At 41.2% G+C, this 21,909-nt stretch overlaps 2 protein-coding genes across 2 annotated transcripts in view; both read right to left on the reverse strand.

The window, feature by feature from the left end:
* LOC308295596 (uncharacterized protein) overlaps positions 1 to 13,967 on the reverse strand; it is a gene marked incomplete at both ends in the record, with an annotated part of 88,175 nt that extends 74,208 nt beyond the window's left edge. The window contains 8 exons of the mRNA XM_080738647.1: positions 9,496 to 9,684; positions 10,771 to 10,978; positions 11,193 to 11,272; positions 11,791 to 11,943; positions 12,341 to 12,511; positions 12,974 to 13,226; positions 13,452 to 13,554; positions 13,910 to 13,967. Coding sequence (XP_080594773.1) covers positions 9,496 to 9,684; positions 10,771 to 10,978; positions 11,193 to 11,272; positions 11,791 to 11,943; positions 12,341 to 12,511; positions 12,974 to 13,226; positions 13,452 to 13,554; positions 13,910 to 13,967 — 1,215 coding nt within the window. The remainder of the gene's footprint in view (positions 1 to 9,495; positions 9,685 to 10,770; positions 10,979 to 11,192; positions 11,273 to 11,790; positions 11,944 to 12,340; positions 12,512 to 12,973; positions 13,227 to 13,451; positions 13,555 to 13,909) is intronic.
* A 505-nt stretch (positions 13,968 to 14,472) lies between these two features.
* The window catches only part of lifra (LIF receptor subunit alpha a), a 30,888-nt gene continuing 23,451 nt past the window's right edge, over positions 14,473 to 21,909 (reverse strand). Inside the window, exons 15-18 of the mRNA XM_080738894.1 lie at positions 21,640 to 21,777; positions 20,686 to 20,779; positions 19,651 to 19,717; positions 14,473 to 18,827 (exon numbers count right to left, since the gene is read on the reverse strand). Coding sequence (XP_080595020.1) covers positions 18,135 to 18,827; positions 19,651 to 19,717; positions 20,686 to 20,779; positions 21,640 to 21,777 — 992 coding nt within the window. The 3' untranslated portion in view covers positions 14,473 to 18,134. The remainder of the gene's footprint in view (positions 18,828 to 19,650; positions 19,718 to 20,685; positions 20,780 to 21,639; positions 21,778 to 21,909) is intronic.

Below are 21,909 nucleotides of genomic sequence, written 5' to 3' on the forward strand. Positions count from 1 at the left end.
GATATTTGAACTAACCCTCTACACTATTTTGTCATGAAAATGTGACTTTGCATGTATGTTTTAGATGCAGAAGAATAATTTGCATAAAAATGCAATATTGTTTGAATTATTTAAAAAAGCATGTTTCAATGTTAAAGAAATCCGATCTGACAGATCTTTAGATATCGGTCCAAAGTTCACGTAAAAAAAGTTTTGTGCACGTGACCCGAAAATTCCAGAATAAAAGCGGGTTTACGCGTTTTACAAACTGCTCAAAATTGCAGAAAATCGAAGGGCGGAGCTTACTTAACAACGACACAGATGTATTCCGCTTGAGTCAAAGCACGCGTGTAACAAGTTGCATGTCTTCAAACGAAACGAGTCATGACTTATGCCCGTTTGAAGTTTGAATTTTCAAACGCTTCGTATAGCGCCCCCCTTTGGCCGTTTGGAATAAAATTGGTTTCAGTGATACTTTGACTAACCCTCCACATCTTTGCCAATTGCCATGAACGTGTACCTTTGCATGTATGATTTAGAGGCCGAAGAATAATTCGCATAAAACCGCAATATTGATTGAATTATTAAAAAATTATATTTCACTTTAAAAAAAATCTGGTTGATCAATCTGACCGTATTGGTCCAAAGTTCATGTGAAAAAGGTTTCGTGCGCGTAACGAAAAAAACCCAGGAGGAGATAGATTTTTACTGTTTTTCATATTATTCCGAATTGTGGGAGACCTAAAGGTCAGAGGTCAAAAGTTAGAGGGTAAAAGTTGTTCAGCATGAGGAGACGCATAAGTGTATACAGGTTTCATGGCTGTATGTATAACACAGCATGAGCTATACCTGTTCAAAGATCGCACTTTCGAAGGCTTCCTACAGCGCCACCATTTGGCCGATTGCTATAAAAAATAATAGCACACTTCGCCACTGTAAACTGAACACATTGATGTTTTTATTTTCATTTTCTCACTAAGTATGTAGGAGTAGAAAGGAACCGAAGTTCCCGTCTACTGATTGCCTGATAGATAAATAAATAATGACAATATCTAAAGTGTGCTCGCCTTATAGGCGAGCCCACAATAATGACAATATCTAAAGTGTGCTCGCCTTATAGGCGAGCCCACAACTAGAAAAATATTGTTCCTTCGAAACAATTGTGGGCTCGCTTCAAGCCAGAAAACAATGGCTATAAAAGCACAAAATGTCAATATCGCAGGCAGTGCTCTCTTTGACGTTACTGACGTCAAAGATTGGTCCATTTTGTTCCAAAAATGTGTTGTGCAAAAGTTGACCCGCTGGTGGCGCTATAACAGGCCAATGTGAGAAGGTTGGTATCCGTTCCTTGACCTATTGGGAATGTGCTTGCAAGATTTCACGCACATCCCAGGCTGTGTTCATGATTTGAGGTGTTTTTGGCTTTGGCCACTTTATCGCTGCTTGCAGCTATATTTATTATTATTATTTTATTATTTTATTGTATGCACTTCATAGGCATGTTAGATAAAGGTCCTTAGATTGCGTGTAGAATGTTTCATGCAAATTGCTAAAAAGAAATCCTAGAATAAAAACGGTTTTAAGCGTTTCACAAACTGCTCAAAATGATATAGCGCCCCCCTTTGGCCAATTGGGGTATGATTGGTTTTAGTGATATTTGGAATAACACTCTACATCTTTGCCAAATGCCATGAACATGCTACTTTGTATGTATGATTTAGAGGCAGAAGAATAATTTGCATAAAAATGCAATATTCATTGAATTATTTAAAAAAGCATGTTTCAATTTTAAAGAAATCCAATCTGACAGATCTTTAGATATCGGTCCAAAGTTCACGTAAAAAAAGTGTTGTGCACGTGACGCGAAAATTTCAGAATAAAAGCGGGTTTACGCGTTTTACAAACTGCTCAAATTGGCGGAAAATCTAAGGGCGGAGCTTACTTAACAACGACACAGATGTCTTCCGCTTGAGTCAAAGCACGCGTGTAACAAGTTGCATGTCTTCAAACGAAACGAGTCAAGACTTATGTCCATTTGAAGTTTGAATTTTCAAACGCTTCGTATAGCGCCCCCCTTTGGCCAATTGGAATAAGATTGGTTTCAGGGATATTTGGACTAACCCTCTACATGTTTGCCAAATGCCATGAAAGTAACACTTTGCATGTTTGATTTAGAGGCAGAATAATAATTTGCATAAAACCGCAATATGAATTGAATTATTAAAAATTAATGGTTTAACGTACAAACTTCTCACCACATAGACTGTATAGGTATTGGTCCAAAGTCCATGTGAAAAAAGTTTTGTGCGCTTAACTCAAAAATCCCAGGAGGAGATAGATTTTTACTGTATTTCATATAATTCAAAATTGTGGGAGACCTAAAGGTCAGAGGTCAAAAGTCAGAGGGTAAAAGTTGTTCGGCATGAGGAGACGCATACGTGTATACAGGTTTCATGGCTGTATGTATAACACAGCATGAGCTATACCTGTTCAAAGATCGTACTTTCGAAGGCTTCCTACAGCGCCACCATTTGGCCGATTGCTGTAAAAAGTAATAGCACACTTCCCCACTGTAAGCTGAACACATTGATGTTTTTATTTTCATTTTCTCACTAAGTATGTAGGAGTAGAAAGGAACCGAAAATCCCGTCTACTTATAAATAAATAAATAATGACAATATCTAAAGTGTGCTCGCCAGGTACTGGCGAGCCCACAACTAGAAAAATATTGTTCCTTCGAAACAATTGTGGGCTCGCTTCAAGCCAGAAAACAATGGCTATAAAAGTACAAAATGTCAAGATCGCAGGCAGTGCTCTCTTTGACGTTACTGACGTCAACGATTGGTCCATTTTGTTCCAAAAATGTGTTGTGCAAAAGTTGACCCGCTGGTGGCGCTATAACAGGCCAATGTAAGAAGGGTGGTATCTGTTCCTTGACCTATTGGGAATGTGCTTGCAAGATTTCACGCACATTGCAGGCTGTGTTCATGATTTGAGGTGTTTTTGGCTTTGGCCACTTTATCGCTGCTTGCAGCTATATTCATTATTATAATTTTTTTGTGTGTGTGCACTTCATAGGCATATTAGATAAAGGTCCTTAGATTGTGTGTAGAATGTTTCATGCAAATTGCAAAAAAAAAATCCTAACGGGTTTAAGCGTTTCACAAACTGCTCAAAATGATATAGCGCCCCCCTTTGTTCAATTGGGGTAAGATTGGTTTTAGTGATATTTGGACTAACACTCTACATCTTTGCCAAATGCCATGAACATGTTACTTTGCATGTATGATTTAGAGGCAGAAGAATAATTTGCATAAAACTGCAATATTCATTGAATTTATTTAAAAAAGCATGTTTCAATTTTAAAGAAATCCGATCTGACAGATCTTTAGATATCGGTCCAAAGTTCACGTAAAAAAAGTTTTGTGCACGTGGAGCGAAAATTCCAGAATAAAAGCGGGTTTACGCGTTTTACAAACTGCTCAATATGGCGGAAAATCGAAGGGCGGAGCTTACTTAACAACGACACAGATGTCTTCCGCTCGAGTCAAAGCACGCGTGTAACAAGTTGCATGTCTTCAAACAAAACGAGTCATGACTTATGCCCGTTTGAAGTTTGAATTTTCAAACGCTTCGTATAGCGCCCCCCTTTGGCCGATTGGAATAAAATTGGTTTCAGTGATACTTTGACTAACCCTCCACATCTTTGCCAAATGCCATGAACGTGTAACTTTGCATGTATGATTTAGAGGCCGAAGAATAATTTGCATAAAACCGCAATATTGATTGAATTATTAAAAAATTATATTTCACTTTAAAAAAAATCTGGTTGATCAATCTGACCGTATTGGTCCAAAGTTCATGTGAAAAAAGTTTTGTGCACTTGATGCGAAAATCCCAGGAGGAGATAGATTTTTACTGTTTTTCATATAATTCCGAATTGTGGGAGACCTAAAGGTCAGAGGTCAAAAGTTAGAGGGTAAAAGTTGTTCGGCATGAGGAGACGCATACGTGTATACAGGTTTCATGGCTGTAACTAAAACACAGCATGAGCTATACCTGTTCAAAGTTCGCACTTTCGAAGGCTTCCTACAGCGCCACCATTTGGCTGATTGCTATAAAAAATAATAGCGCACTTCGCCACTGTAAACTGAACACATTGATGTTTTTATTTTCATTTTCTCACTAAGTATGTAGGAGTAGAAAGGAACCGAAGTTCCCGTCTACTGTCTGACTGACTGACTGACTGATAGATAAACTAGAAAAATATTGTTCCTTCGAAACAATTGTGGGCTCGCTTCAAGCCGGAAAACAATGGCTATAAAAGCACAAAATGTCAAGATCGCAGGCAGTGCTCTCTTTGACGTTACTGACGTCAAAGATTGGTCCATTTTGTTCCAAAAATGTGTTGTGCAAAAGTTGACCCGCTGGTGGCGCTATAACAGGCCAATGTGAGAAGGTTGGTATCTGTTCCTTGACCTATTGGGAATGTGCTTGCAAGATTTCACGCACATCCCAGGCTGTGTTCATGATTTGAGGTGTTTTTGGCTTTGGACACTTTATCGCTGCTTGCAGCTATATTTATTATTATTATTTTATAATTTTTTTGTGTGCACTTCATAGGCATGTTAGATAAAGGTCCTTAGATTGCGTGTAGAATGTTTCATGCAAATTGCAAAAAAAATCCTAGAATAAAAACGGGTTTAAGCGTTTTACAAACTGCTCAAAATTATATAGCGCCCCCCTTTGGCCATTTGGGGTAAGATTGGTTTCAGTGATATTTGAACTAACCCTCTACACTATTTTGTCATGAAAATGTGACTTTGCTTGTATGTTTTAGAGGCAGAAGAATAATTTGCATAAAAATGCAATATTGTTTGAATTATTTAAAATAGCATGTTTCAATGTTAAAGAAATCCGATCTGACAGATCTTTAGATATCGGTCCAAAGTTCACGTAAAAAAAGTTTTGTGCACGTGACGCGAAAATTCCAGAATAAAAGCGGGTTTACGCGTTTTACAAACTGCTCAAAGTGGCGGAAAATCGAAGGGCGGAGCTTACTTAACAACGACACAGATGTCTTCCGCTCGAGTCAAAGCACGCGTGTAACAAGTTGCATGTCTTCAAACGAAACGAGTCATGACTTATGCCCGTTTGAAGTTTGAATTTTCAAACGCTTCGTATAGCGCCCCCCTTTGGCCGATTGGAATAAAATTGGTTTCAGTGATACTTTGACTAACCCTCCACATCTTTGCCAAATGCCATGAACGTGTAACTTTGCATGCATGATTTAGAGGCAGAAGAATAATTTGCATAAAACCGCAATATTTATTGAATTATTAAAAAATGATATTTCACTTTAAAAGAAATCCGCCGAGATAAATCTGACCGTATTGGTCCAAAGTTCATGTGAAAAAAGTTTCGTGCGCGTATCGAAAAAAACCCAGGAGGAGATAGATTTTTACTGTTTTTCATATAATTCCGAATTGTGGGAGACCTAAAGGTCAGAGGTCAAAAGTTAGAGGGTAAAAGTTGTTCGGCATGAGGAGACGCATAAGTGTATACAGGTTTCATGGCTGTACGTATAACAGAGCATGAGCTATACCTGTTCAAAGATCGCACTTTCGAAGGCTTCCTACAGCGCCACCATTTGGCCGATTGCTGTATAAAGTAATAGCACACGTCGCCACTGTAAGCTGAACACATTGATGTTTTTATTTTCATTTTCTCACTAAGTATGTAGGAGTAGAAAGGTGCCAAAGTATTGAGGAAAACTTGATATAGTATATAAATAAATAAATAAATAAATAATGACAATATCTAAAGTGTGCTCGCCTTTAGGCGAGCCCACAATGACAATATCTAAAGTGTGCTCGCCTTATAGGCGAGACCACAACTAGAAAAATATTGTTCCTTCGAAACAATTGTGGGCTCGCTTCAAGCCAGAAAACAATGGCTATAAAAGCACAAAATGTCAAGATCGCAGGCAGTGCTCTCTTTGACGTTACTGACATCAAAGTTTGTCCATTTTGTTCCAAAAATGTGTTGTGCAAAAGTTGACCCGCTGGTGGCGCTATAACAGGCCAATGTGAGAAGGTTGGTATCTGTTCCTTGACCTATTGGGAATGTGCTTGCAAGATTTCACGCACATCCCAGGCTGTGTTCATGATTTGAGGTGTTTTTGGCTTTGGACACTTTATCGCTGCTTGCAGCTATATTTATTATTATTATTTTATAATTTTTTTGTGTGCACTTCATAGGCATGTTAGATAAAGGTCCTTAGATTGCGTGTAGAATGTTTCATGCAAATTGCAAAAAAAATCCTAGAATAAAAACGGGTTTAAGCGTTTTTCAAACTGCTCAAAATTATATAGCGCCCCCCTTTGGCCATTTGGGGTAAGATTGGTTTCAGTGATATTTGAACTAACCCTCTACACTATTTTGTCATGAAAATGTGACTTTGCTTGTATGTTTTAGAGGCAGAAGAATAATTTGCATAAAACTGCAATATTCATTGAATTTATTTAAAAAAGCATGTTTCAATTTTAAAGAAATCCGATCTGACAGATCTTTAGATATCGGTCCAAAGTTCATGTAAAAAAATGTTTTGTGCACGTGACGCGAAAATTCCAGAATAAAAGCGGGTTTACGCGTTTTACAAACTGCTCAAAGTGGCGGAAAATCGAAGGGCGGAGCTTACTTAACAAAGACACAGATGTCTTCCGCTCGAGTCAAAGCACGCGTGTAGGCAAGTTGCATGTCTTCAAACGAAACGAGGCATGACTTATGCCCGTTTAAAGTTTGAATTTTCAAACGCTTCGTATAGCGCCCCCCTTTGGCCGATTGGAATAAAATTGGTTTCAGTGATACTTTGACTAACCCTCCACATCTTTGCCAAATGCCATGAACGTGTAACTTTGCATGTATGATTTAGAGGCCAAAGAATAATTTGCATAAAACCGCAATATTGATTAAATTATTAAAAAATTATATTTCACTTTAAAAAAAATCTGGTTGATCAATCTGACCGTATTGGTCCAAAGTTCATGTGAAAAAAGTTTCGTGCACTTGACGCGAAAATCCCAGGAGGAGATAGATTTTTACTGTTTTTCATATAATTCCGAATTGTGGGAGACCTAAAGGTCAGAGGTCAAAAGTTAGAGGGTAAAAGTTGTTCGGCATGAGGAGACGCATACGTGTATACATGTTTCATGGCTGTATGTATAACACAGCATGAGCTATACCTGTTCAAAGTTCGCACTTTCGAAGGCTTCCTACAGCGCCACCATTTGGCCGATTGCTGTAAAAAGTAATAGCACACTTCGCCACTGTAAGCTGAACACATTGATGTTTTTATTTTCATTTTCTCACTAAGTATGTAGGAGTAGAAAGGAACCGAAGATCCCGTCTACTTACTAGATAAATAAATAAATAAACTAGAAAAATATTGTTCCTTCGAAACAATTGTGGGCTCGCTTCAAGCCGGAAAACAATGGCTATAAAAGCACACAATGTCAAGATCGCAGGCAGTGCTCTCTTTGACGTTACTGACGTCAAAGATTGGTCCATTTTGTTCCAAAAATGTGTTGTGCAAAAGTTGACCCGCTGGTGGCGCTATAACAGGCCAATGTGAGAAGGTTGGTATCTGTTCCTTGACCTATTGGGAATGTGCTTGCAAGATTTCACGCACATCCCAGGCTGTGTTCATGATTTGAGGTGTTTTTGGCTTTGGACACTTTATCGCTGCTTGCAGCTATATTTATTATTATTATTTTATAATTTTTTTGTGTGCACTTCATAGGCATGTTAGATAAAGGTCCTTATATTGCGTGTAGAATGTTTCATGCAAATTGCAAAAAAAATCCTAGAATAAAAACGGGTTTAAGCGTTTTACAAACTGCTCAAAATTATATAGCGCCCCCCTTTGGCCATTTGGGGTAAGATTGGTTTCAGTGATATTTGAACTAACCCTCTACACTATTTTGTCATGAAAATGTGACTTTGCTTGTATGTTTTAGAGGCAGAAGAATAATTTGCATAAAAATGCAATATTGTTTGAATTATTTAAAAAAACATGTTTCAATGTTAAAGAAATCCGATCTGACAGATCTTTAGATATCGGTCCAAAGTTCACGTAAAAAAAGTTTTGTGCACGTGACGCGAAAATTCCAGAATAAAAGCGGGTTTACGCATTTTACAAACTGCTCAAAGTGGCGGAAAATCGAAGGGCGGAGCTTACTTAACAACGACACAGATGTCTTCCGCTTGAGTCAAAGCACGCGTGTAACAAGTTGCATGTCTTCAAACGAAACGAGTCATGACTTGTGCCCGTTTGAAGTTTGAATTTTCAGACGCTTCGTATAGCGCCCCCCTTTGGCCGATTGGAATAAAATTGGTTTCAGTGATACTTTGACTAACCCTCCACATCTTTGCCAAATGCCATGAACGTGTAACTTTGCATGTATGATTTAGAGGCCGAAGAATAATTTGCATAAAACCGCAATATTGGTTGAATTATTAAAAAATTATATTTCACTTTAAAAAAAATCTGGTTGATCAATCTGACCGTATTGGTCCAAAGTTCATGTGAAAAAAGTTTCGTGCACTTGACGCGAAAATCCCAGGAGGAGATAGATTTTTACTGTTTTTCATATAATTCCGAATTGTGGGAGACCTAAAGGTCAGAGGTCAAAAGTTAGAGGGTAAAAGTTGTTCGGCATGAGGAGACGCATACGTGTATACAGGTTTCATGACTGTAACTCAAACACAGCATGAGCTATACCTGTTCAAAGTTCGCACTTTCGAAGGCTTCCTACAGCGCCACCATTTGGCCGATTGCTATAAAAAATAATAGCGCACTTCGCCACTGTAAACTGAACACATTGATGTTTTTATTTTCATTTTCTCACTAAGTATGTAGGAGTAGAAAGGAACCGAAGTTCCCGTCTACTGTCTGACTGACTGATAGATAAATAATGACAATATCTAAAGTGTGCTCGCCTTATAGGCGAGCCCACAATAATGACAATATCTAAAGTGTGCTCGCCTTATAGGCGAGCCCACAATTACTCACCCAATAGTTATGATACTGAGACTGTGGCAGTGCTACAACATGACTAGCACACACTATACAGTATATAACTGGTACTACCACTGCATACTAGTCATCCTCTCTGCCCATTCCTCAGTCACATATCTCCTACTGTCTCCTTCTATCAATTATCACTGACTCATAAGTCTGAGGGCGTGAGTACTGGAAGGGAAAAGTTCACTTTTATAGTGTACCTCATCATTTCCACCAACTCACTTTCTCTCTATGACACCAAACGTTCTATCACTTAATGTACACAAACTACAGAACATCACTATTGAATCAACTGTGAACTGTAATTTCTTCTTCCAGTCTGCCTCTCTCCCCATGTGACATGTTCTACCACAGATACACAGTTACAGACTACTGCCGGGGTGACTAGAGCCAGTTTAAAGCGATTGATTCCTGGGTTGTTCCAATCTCACCGCCTCCCTCTCCAGAGCTTCCTGGAAGTCCCTCTCCCTCTGCTGCTGGTACTGTCGCTCTCGGACCACGCGGTTCTGCCGGATGGCCTCCTTCTGCATGCGCATCTGGAGGAGCTGCACGGCCAGGCGCCGCTCCTGCTGGGACTGGCGTGTCAGGCGCTCCACCAGCTGCTCCTCGCGCAGCGCCTCCTACAGGGAGGACATTATTTTGGGCACGTACCTTTTAGGCGAAGCCCGAACTGGCGAAGTGGGGAAATGTCCGATACCGTAGCGATCTGGCGAACGTCTTCTGGACAGGGCGTTTATCGTGCGCTTGCCCAGGCCTTACGGCCTGGGCATAAATATAACGATTGCATTCACCACGGCTTCGTAACTCGCGCGGCGCTCCGCCGGCCGCGCGGCCCTGGCCCGCTCTTCGCGGCCACTCGCGCCTGCGGCGCTCGGGGGCGAAGAGCAGGACCAAGGTCCGCTGGCCTTCGCGCCGCTTGCAGTGTCGTGGACAATCGATTCGCCAGATCGCTACGGTAGGAGACAAATCCCCACTTCGCCAGTTCGGGCTTCGCCAGAACAGGACTTTCCCATTATTTTGTGAGACGTCAAACATTTTACCGTGTGAGGTCATATGCAGAAGATAGTGGCACACCTGTACTGTACATTCAAATGCCTTTTTCTAATACGATTATTTGTCATTACAGTAAGTTCATCTTGGCACAGAGACAAGACCCTGTTATGTGCAAACGTTATATTTCACCCTCTCGGTGAAATAGACAATGTACGGCTATCAGAGACAGCAGAGCTCAAATCTGTGAAAAGGACATTTGTTACCTTCATACATGCCCTTTCATACACATACATAAATGTTTTAAAATACACATTTAGATTATTCAACCCCTTCAATCCGGTTAAGCTTCTGTGTCATTTTAGATTTTTCAGAAAAATGCTAGGATTTAGAAGGTGTTTTTAGAATTGCCCCAAGTCTATTTTGGGCAGGTTTTTGCTTAATTGTTTTGAGTGCAAAGTGACAGCAAGCTGAGGTTAGAGATAAGGAACCATATTTATAACCGGTCTCAGACCAGAATCGAGCCGGCGAGGGGTCAACCATGTGCGCTCCTCCCCCTAAAAAGCATAGATTTTCATAATATATATTTAGTTATGTCTTGGCCAGAGACGAAAAAGAAGAAAAAAAGACAAAAACACTGTCAAAATATAGGCTAGTTGTTAGCCAAAATAGCACATGTGATGGGACTGTAAGGTGTTAGGTGTGACATGTTTCACCTCCTGGGCTTCGTGAGCCCTCAGCTGCTCCTGCAGGAATTTGCGCCGTCGCTTCTCTCTCTGCTGCCGTGCCATGGCGTCCTCCTCCAGCCTCTGTCGGATCCTGTGGATGTACTCACTGTTGGACTGCAGCACCACCTCAGCACCCCCGGCCTTACTGCCCTGCTTCCTGCTGCCCAGGGGAAGATCTCCGGGGAGGGATCCACCACTGCAGCGGAAAACAAAGCTCTATTCATAAACGTGCCTAGATTCGTTACGTTACCGTAATATTAGAACCACATGTTGTGTTGTCGGAGGTCACACTTTTAGAGCTGAAGCAAAGGAGAGAAGATGTTTTGAGGAGATTCATTTGTTTCACAATACACACATCGGTGAACTTGCATTATTGCTTTGTTGAATTAATTAGTTTACTTTTCTCTCACCTTGAGGTATAGGATGCAAAAGAAGAAGTAACATGTTTCTTCCTGTTCTTCTCAAATTCTGCTATTTCAGACCGGACCTTCTGCATGGACGGCAAGAGAGATAAATGTCAAAACATCTCCACTGACTGATAATAAGAAATACTAGTCCATACCTGGGATGGGGGCACAGAGCACTACAGATCCAAAAATGATAACAGCTAAAATCTGCTCAATTAATTTTAAGATACTGTATCCAAAGATACTCTAGTGTATACCAACCCACTGAGGAGTAAAATGCATGAGAATGGCCACGTAACTGTGTGTGTGTGTGTGTGTGTGTGTGTGTGTGTGTGTGTGTGTGTGTGTTGTGTGTGTGTGTGTGTGTGTGTGTGTGTGTGTGTGTGTGTGTGTGTGTGTGTGTGTGTGTGTGTGTGTGTGTGTGTGTGTGTGTGTGTGTGTGTGTGTGTGAAAACCTTCCAGCTAAGAGCTTAGCTTGGAATCCCTGTCGATGGTGTAATTTAAATGCTGAGTGAGTAGACTTAAATGGTGCCATCTTATAATGAGCATTAGTGACGACCAATTATATTTTTCGTTGCCTCATCTGATATTTGGCTCTGACCTGGGCTTGTTGTTTCCTGCGTAATTGCTGTTGCTGCTGCCGTCTCTTCTCTAGGCTGTGCAGGGACTTGTTGGGAGGCGGCTTGGGCATCTGGACGATGGAGGCCTGGATACGAGCAACGATCTCATTCTGCCTCCGACGAGATTCACGCAGCTGCAATAAAGTGCATATAGTTTGTTGCTGTTTTTCCTTTACTTCTATTTATTGATCGTTCAAGTGAAGATAGTCAGGAAAGAGGGAGAGAGAGATACGGAGAGACAGAAAGCAATGGCCATCGGGAACGGGACTCGAACCCTTGCCTCGGCGTTAGGAGGAGCTTATATTTGAGCCTGGACCGCTAGGCCATGTCATGTTGTTGTTAGTGGGTATAAACCATAGAGTTATAATAAGTAGGGATAAACATAGATAGAAGCACCCGGGAGGACACGGACTAAAAGAGGGGAGGAGCCACAAAAAAGGAGCAGGTGCCCCCAGAGGCAAAAACAAAGAAAGAACATTTTGGACAGTCGCATGAACCCACATTTAACAGACCCTCTGGTCTCCACAGTACCTTCTCAATGTCTGTCTTCCTCCTCTCCTCCACCACTTTGAGTTGTTTCTGCTGCTGGGCCAGCTGGGCCGTCACAGACCTGCTGATCCACAGCTGGGAGCGCTCCTCGTAGCGCTGAGAGATCTTCTGCAGCTTCAGCTCGGCATCACGTTTCACCACCGCATGCAGGCGCTGCCAGACAGTGGGATCGAGACAGACTGACATATTTCATGGAACAAACTGTGGAACAAACTCCCCATTGCAGTTGGAACTGTAGACAATTTTCCACCGTAATCTGAGCGCTTAACCTAGATATGACGACCATGCAGAGAATACCTTGTTCATGTGTTCTCATATTTCTGTTACTTAGACTTGTAAGTCGCTCTGGATAAGAGTGTCTGCTAAATGCCTAAATCTGTATTATCTTTGAAAATCTGTAGAATAAGTCTACCCATCTTGTGTCACCAGCACCACTTTCGATCAGGTAACAAGCACCACCATGGCACCACCACCACCACCTTCACACTTGCACACGCACGCACGCACACGCGCACACACACACACACACACACACACACACACACACACACACACACACACACACACACACAGGTACGCCGCACACACACACACGCTCTCTCTCTCTCCTCTCACATCGGAGTAAATCTCGTTCTCCTTCTTGTGGAGGCTGGCAGTGGCGGCTGGCTGCATAGTTTCCATCATGGACCCTGTGAGCCCTGCTTTCTTCTTCTTTTGTAACAACACGTACAGTTGGTAGAGGAGACGCGTGGCGGCCCCCTGCTGCTCCTGCATCAGGGCCTGGGCGGTGGGGAGGTCGAAGGGGACGCCCAACAACTGTAAGGTGGGCTCAATGCGGGTGAAGTTGTTCAGTTTTGAGTTGGAGGTGCTACGAGAACAGACACAGGTGTACGTTTACAGCTCAATATGCACATATTGGAATATATATGAATGTTTTGGGAACATGGAATCACAAACCATAGTTGTATAATCCTCAGTGTCAGATTAACTGACAGTTATAGCCAAATCTTAGTAAATTGTAATTCAGTGAAGTGTTCCTTCATCAGAGGATTTAGGCCTACTGTAGGCTACAGAGAGCGAAAGAGAAACTTACTTGCTGTTCATGAACATACTGAAATCATCCTGTAGCTGGTATTTATGCAGCACCTCCCCAATAAGGTAGCCGTTGGCGAAATCCTTTGCAAAGGCACTTGGTTCTGAAAAGGCAATTCATATGAGCATGTTGTCAATCAGTGTAGTGCACACGATGTGTTCCACACATCATACTGTGTGTTGTGTTGCCATGTTTAAATTAGTGTAGCCATTCCAAGTTGCTAATAAATAACACCACCGTGTGATTAATTACAATTAGGGTTGGGTTTCTGATTCTGAGAATATTTGGTTCATTTAAAGTTCTTAAAATAAAGCAAAAAAAAAAAAAAAAAGCATGGCAAAATCTGGAAATAGTAGCCTATTTTCTTTACGTTGCAAATTCCTTACATTGCAATTGCAGTAGCCTAATAAAGATGAAGTAGCTTGGCTGTTAGTTGTCCATAGGCTATTCACACTTACCGACCGACCGTGACAGCCCCAGCTCCGTGTTCAGCCACCTACACAATATATCCGACATTTTCTTCTTTTTCTGTAAATTCTCTTTCAAACAGTGCACTGCGAAAAAGAGTAGCCTACACGTCGTTAGCTAACACAACTATTTCTATTTCACTCGCTAATGGCCTGGAAAACAAGCAGGGCGGACATCCCTTCGGTGCTTCGTAGCCATGGTGACAGGTCAACAGACTAAACAGGCTGGTCCCCAATCAGTTCTGAATTACGTCTCTAGAAAGGGTTACTGGTCGAACATTATCCAATTAAGTAACGAAGCACACAAAGCTTGTCGGCAAAATGGAAAACTTGAATAACTTGAATAAAATGTATAGCCTATTTTGTTGTGTGATTTAGCAGTGTGTGTGTGTGTGTGTGTGTGTGTGTGTGTGTGTGGTAATAATATCCATCTACATTTCAATAACAAAGGTGATATTTTAATTATTTCAATATTCTTATTCGTCACTTTCTGTCTGTCACACCTGGGTTAGACTGGTCTACTCTTGTAAATCAAATGATATACAGTGACAAGAGACATTTAGATTTGATCTTTATTGCCTTAAAACAAGTGGCATTGCAGCTTGCGTGGTTAGCAGTGTTTACAATTAGTGTTGAAGGCTTTCTTTCACTCAAAAAAGCACTGTTCTCCCGAGGTAATGCAGTGTCCATTCTTGTAAAACATTCTCCAAAATATCTTCATTTTAAAGCATTTGCAATGAATTTGCAACGCATGTTGAGATGCACAATAGTTGCTCAGTCGTGGTTATCATGCATAACATTAGTTAGGAAAGCAATAGCCTGGGGGGTTAGCATTAAAGCAGAAGAAACCGCTATTAAATAGCAATAGTTTATACAACATGCAATATTCTTTGCATAAAGAGTGCATTCCAGATAAGGAAACACAGACACAATAGCCTTCTTTTACAAATCAAGGAACATGGCTGAAAGGGTATCATACGGAACCGAGCAAGAATATTTATGGTTACAATGCTTATATTACAGCTGCAATATGATGGATCTACAAAGCTATTACAGCTGTGTAACAACAGATAGAAAGGACAATATAATAACAATATATCTATTGATATTACATACTTCTCACTTGTTTTACATGACTGATACACACTTTGCCAAGTTTCCTTAATTCCTCCTCCTGCTTAAGCGCGGACACCACAAGCTTGTACATGAAGAAATGCAAAGACGACTACACTACATAAATCTATATCTCAACACTATAGCATAATTTCCCTCTGAAAAGCTGGTTAGTCACAATATAGAGAATATAAGTCACAATTTAATAAAGAATAACTTAGGGTACTGTAAGAAGGAATCTATGGGAAGAAACAAAGGTTTACACACAATCAGTTATATAAAAACATCCCTTAAGTCTAATTTATACTGTCACACGATAGTGTGTGTTACTTGCCGTAAATAAAGGTGAGTGAACTGATGAAGTATAACTTAGGTTTAAGAGTAAAAAACAAAAAAGGTGCAGCATTGTTGATTCAAATCAACATAAAATGATGTGTTAACACATAGTATTCATAGGTTATTCTCCAAAGCTCCGCTTGTCTGGGAAAGCAGGCTTCAAAGCAAAAAATAATAATAATCTAGCCGTGTTTGAATACTTAAAATTATATTGCGCCCCTTGTTACTTGTCTCATCTTTGGGTGATCCTTCGTTTGATGGATCAAATCACTTTTAACCTGACTGTAGCAATCATGTCCACCACTGTCAGGTAATGGTCAATGTTTTCACAATGTTTTCACTATCAGGGAGAGAGGGACAAGATTAATTTCTAGTATTCAAAAAGGCCCACTTATTAGTTCATCACTAAAGCCAAGTATTCTAAATTATCATTCACATTACAGTAGTTTTACTTAAAGCTTGGTTGCTGGAGGCTCAAAAAAAAAAAGAAAGAAAAAAAGAAAAGAAACATACAATAGGCCCATGACTGCCTCATTCCCTGAGACAGCCCTAGGCCATGATTAAACAAATCTGTTGGAATTCAATCTATGCACTTGTAACCAAAGTCACACACTTATAGCTGAATCCACAGAGTGGCAATCATACCTGTGGTGTCAAGCGGCACAGCTTGGCACCACAACTACAGGGCAGCGCTCCGTGGATTTGTCTATAGAAAGCACATGGGTTTTCTGTTTGCCGGGAATTGCCACAGAGATGTCGAGCACGCCTTATGCTAAAAGCCAACAAAATCATCTAGAATTGATATGGTACCATGCTACCATTCTGAGCTTACTGCTTACATGGTTTAGGGGTGGGGGGAGACACGAGGAGAGGTGTTAAAAAAATATTAACAATATTTGTATACACAATCCATACATAGGCTTAACTCTCCCAAAACATACCCTCAAGCAAATTCATATTAAATGCCCTTGCTCTGCACAATTGAAAAACTGTCCAGGATCCTTTGTGCATATACTGTAGCACACAGTTCTTCACAGTAACATCAATTTAGTATGTGCATGTAGTGTCATAATAATGCCATCATAGCATAACCACAATTTGGGAATTTTAACATTCACCTAAAGTTCATTCAATTCCGAATCGATTTGTACATTGTGTTCTGCTCAGTGCCAGTGGAATCTCAATTTCTCACATGTAAATCAATTCTAATTTGTTCTGAATGCTGAATGAGCCTTGAGGCCATTCATTTTGTAACATTTTTAAAGGTGTATTGGCAAGCAGGCAGCATATAAAAGGTATTAAGGTTCAAAGGGCAATTGATTAAGGCAATATAAACATTATAACTCATTTGGTGCAAAGCTGAATTGAAGAATTGAAAATCAACTCACTGGAAATGGTCCTGGCACACCACTTGGGACAATGCACCATTTAAAATATTATATATACTATACATAGAGTATGTATAATATAATAGTTTTTTTCTTTTCTCTTTTTTACCAAAAACAAGTTGGATAGTTGTGAGCACACATAAAAAAAACAACAACAACAAACAAACATTAAAATAAGTAACATGATAGTCATTTTCTGTTCTTGTTCTAGCTTATATCAGTGTATATTTGCTGGGACCATCACCCAGACTATTCCAGACTTTGACAATAGAAAGCACCAATCTGATATCTGTGTAAAATAGTGTCCATTTCTCATTCATAAATGTGTCACTGATCGCTCAACGGATTAAGTGCATATAGATGGCAGCCACTTGGGCTTGACATTAACACTTCTTACCTGATACCTTCGTACCAAGCTCCCCAGTCTCAATATCCGATCTCGGTATTCGGACAGAGAGGGATAGTTTAACTACTTCAGGTGTAGATTCCAGGACGGACCAAATGATATTAAACCATGAAGGTGCCATCTTTATCCACCCAGTCAATCAAGCTTTTTATGACTTTCAATGCAAAGTGCCCTGTATTCTTTTGGTAGCTCATCAGCTGCCGACAACACAGCCATCTCTCAGACTAACAAGAAGAATTAGAAGACATGATGATTAGTGGTAAGTAACTGCAGAGTTAGTGCTCCTCTGTAGGATTAGTGTTCATTGTTGTGTTCTTCCAAAGTGTCCACTTGTTACTGTGTTATATAACTAGCTTTGAAGTGTTCAGTGTTCTCAGGTTTAGTGTCTACTAGATGAATACTTTCACATTATGAAAACAAAAACAAAACATTTGCTTTTGAAAATAAAAACAAGTCAGAACTCAGAACACAATAGATGTACTATACTGGACAAAACACAGGATAATATCACCAAATGCCCCAAGTTGAATCTGTCGTGTCACAAAGGAAAGGCAGTGAGGGACTGGACAGACATTAGTTTGCCAAGGGGTGCATTCAATATGGCAGAAGAACATAAGAGAATGTTGTAGAATAGATCTGGCATGATTAAACTATGTCTTTTGTCCCCTCAAAGACATACTGAGTCACCAAAGGGAATGCGTTTTGTATGTGATGCTGTTTGTTTGCAATGCTGTTTGAGTGTGTCGTTTACCTGCTAATCTGTCAGGGAACTGGAAAAATTGAAGTAATCTTAAATCTATATTATTGTTAGTTATGCCAAATAATAACTACTGCAGCTATCCTATAAAATTATATGTCTCTCTTTTGTGCCCATTCCAGCTGGACATCTTTGATGATAATTGATAATTGATCAGTCTGCAACATTTATAAACGTTTCTCTCCAATGAACGCACCCCTGCAAGTGGTAGCATCGTCATGGTTTTCCAGATGACAACAAATTGTGGAACCAGGTTGTCGCCGACGTCAACCCTTGAGCTTTGTCCTCCGCGTCCTCCTCCGACTCGCAATCAGGGAGGAGGAACTGTGTGGAGGTGATGGAGGTGGGGGAGCCCAGACAGGGAGCCAGGCCTCCACTTTCTCCAGCCTCCCCTGGGGAGTCCATACGCCAGGAGCACTGGGGCTGGTATCCCGAGGCTCCTCCGGCAGGCTGGGGCTCCGGTAGCGAGTGGGGATCCATCGGTGCTGGGAGTTGGGCCGGTGCTGCAGGCTGCATCTGGGGCCGGTAGCCACCGGCGCCTCCCCCTCCCCCGGAGACGAGAGGGGGATCGGGCTGAGGTTCGGATGAGCCCTGTGGCTGGTTGATGAATGCCAGGGAAGAGGCAGAGGTCTGGATGCCTGTGTAGGTCACGTCTGTCCGCCCCGAGTCCAACGAGGAAGTGGAAGAATCGGAGGAGTCTGGGAAGCGTGGTCGTATGGGCCGGTCATCTATCACCTGGTTGTAGTAGCGCAGCGACGTGGGCTCATCTGTGTCGGCCGGCTCGTCTCCTGTCCCCATGTCCTCGTCTTCCTCGGGGATGATGACCAGCGCCTCTTTGCTGGAATCCCACTCAGGCTCTTCTACAATGTGAACCATGCTGTGTGGAGAGGGCTTCACATCCAGTGGTCCCTAGGGATGGGACGATATAAACATTTCATATCACGATTATTGTGACAAAAGAAATCGCGATTTACGATATTATCGCGATAATCAAAATCCATTATCCTGGGGCGGAACATTTGCCAAAAAATAGATCTACAAGCTCACAACGTGTCGCAACGCATTGTGAGCTTGTATATCGGCTATTTTTGGCAAAGACATTTGATAGAGAGTGGGAAAAAAGACTATATCAATTATTATAAGTACCTTTTACCAATTATAGGGTTTAAGTGTTACCGGATAAGCAGCTCGGCAAATTAAAGGTGAATTGATCCCAGTGCATGACGGAGGACGATATCACAATACATTAAATCTCCATGATACGATTATGTTGAGTGTTTTTTATCACTATAAACGATAATATCGCTTATCGTCCCATCCTTAGTGGTCCCTAGAAACAGGATAGTTCTTACCATTTAATGAACGGAATGCCTAAAAGGAATTGCATTGCCTGGTGGCCTAGTGGACCAGGCGCATACCATGTAGGCATTGCCATTTCGGCATCAATGCCTGTCGGCGTCGCCGGTTCGATTCCCGATCCGGGCTACCTTTGCCGCATGTCACTCCCTGTCTCTCCCCCATTTCCTGTCAGTCTACTGTCCTATCCAATAAAGGCAAAAAGCCCAAAAACAAATCTTTAAAAAAATAAAGAAGGGAATTGCATTGTTATAAAAGACTTGGGTTGGCTGAACACATTGGGGAGATCGGAGGGGAAAAAAACCCACCAAAACACCAAAGTCAATATCATGCATCCCTAAAATAAGCTATTTATATAGACAAGCAGAGGATGTACCTGTGTTCTGGGCCAGTCGCCAGCCAGCTTGGGTTCAGGTATGTCTGGATAGAAAGCCTTCTTCACCCTGGCGACGAAGGAACACGTGAAGTTACCACAAATAAAGAAGTAGTGGCCATTGTTGATCTTATATTATTCCTAGTGGTTTTTCCAATCATTTCTATCATAGTTTAAAAATCATTCACATAATCACTACAGTATAAAGCTCACAACAGAGGATTGCAGGGAAGCATCCAAAGTCCAATCATGTGCAAATTGACATAAGCTTGGTTTATACACAGTATATTTCTGTGTGAAAATGTTACATAAATTGCCGGCGTAGGCAAGGAAGAGTCATTCACACAACGGCCTCGCCATTAGTTAAATACTGTCATCTGACTGTTTCCACAAGAGATTAATGTTACAGCTACAGTACTTAATAATCACGGTGGTGTCTATAAGCATGCAATGCCAGGCCAGGCATTTGGGGGTGGTAAAATATGTGAATGGAATGAACGTAAACAATAAATATCCATCAGCAGGCTGGATAAATTAACTTTAATCTAGCAGAGTGTTAATTTAACTCTGCTCCGTCAGCGTGTTTCTCTCTCTATCTCTCCCTACACACCACAGCCTCCTGGAAATAATTACGCTGCTTGTATAACTCACTTTGTAGTTGGACATCTCCGTGCATGTCAAATATGTTTTTTTTTCTTCAACATTGCTCTTTTAGGAGGCTTTGATCAGCAGCCTCACTGTGTGATCGGCTCACTGTCTCTCTCACACATGCACACACAAACACTCTCTCCCCCGGATGCTCTCTCCAAAAGCTTTCACTAAGATTGGTTTATGTAAGCATTGTCATGACCCAGTGGGATGTCCACACGCACGCACGCACACACACACACACACACACACACACACACACACACACACACACACACACACACACACACACACACACACACACACACACACACACACACACACACACACACACACACACACACACACACACACACACACACACACACACACACACACACACAGTCTCACCATTTCCTCTTCTTGTAGCAAATGAAAGTGACCACAACTAGGCAACAGGCCATGGTTCCCATGGAGGCCAGGATTTCCAGGATGACCCAGTCCGCTGTGTGGACAGACAGGAAGTAACAGTGATGTCATTGCACTGTGCTAGAGAACAGTTGTGTCCCTGGCCTGCAGACTGGCTGCATTCTGTCCTCCACACTGGAGCACAGTGAGCCATGTTTATGTGATGAGTCATACAGAACTGGATTAAGTTTGAGCCACACTTCCTGGACCCTGTGGCCACTGGCCCAAAGTACACACACATTTTGTCAAGCATCTCATTAGAGCTGTGATTTTGAAACTTTTTGTGCGCAAGGAAGTCACAATGATAAGGCACACCTGTCATCACGAGCGTTGCGCTATGATGCGTAGTGACCTTGTAGGACTGCCATGTTTGCTATTTTTAAATAGGTTTGGAAATGTCAAATAATATGAATAATAATACAATAAATAAATGAAAATGTTCACCTATAATAACACCCTAAATAGCGACACCAGGTTGAAAGCAGTTCAAATATTTTTATAGGGTAAAGAATTTGCATCTGGATTATCTTCTTTTGGCCACATATCCATATGTCCTTTTTGGCATACAATTCATGCTTTAGTATTAGACCATTGTTAAGTTTAAATTGAGGAAATCAGACCTTTTGTACCTTTTAGGGGTTGATCCAGATGTTTTCACGAAAGTTAAGGAAATTATTTGATTTGTTTCGATTTCTGGCAAAATAAATATTTTAAATATGGCCAAATCACTAATTTGGGCATGTCATTATAGTCAACAACAACGTTTTTTAGAACATTTAAAAATCTTTTGAAATAATAATTTTAAACAAATTGTAGGAAAATTACTTTACCATAAAATGTTATCGGTGACCCAAAAGTGACCCATTGTTGGGAACCACTGATTTAGAAGGTACGTACTGTATGGCTCCAGAGAGATGGAGGCTGTGGCTCCGGTGTCCTCGCCTGCTGAGGTGTAGGCCTTGACAGTGAACTTGTAGGAACCCCCAGGGAGACCCTTTACTGTGTAACTCCTGCTGTTAGGGTCTGACAGGTTGGCTGGAGAGAGGGAGAGAGTGCGGGAGTGAGTAATACAGTAAGTAGGTTACGTCTGTGTATAATGTTCTTGTAATGTACATGTTTTAGGATCAAGTGACTTTATTTGTAAGCCAGTGATTCTGCACACATATG

Source organism: Nannobrachium achirus (genome assembly GCF_963921795.1).
Source record: "Nannobrachium achirus genome assembly, chromosome: 12".
Taxonomy (NCBI): domain Eukaryota; kingdom Metazoa; phylum Chordata; class Actinopteri; order Myctophiformes; family Myctophidae; genus Nannobrachium; species Nannobrachium achirus.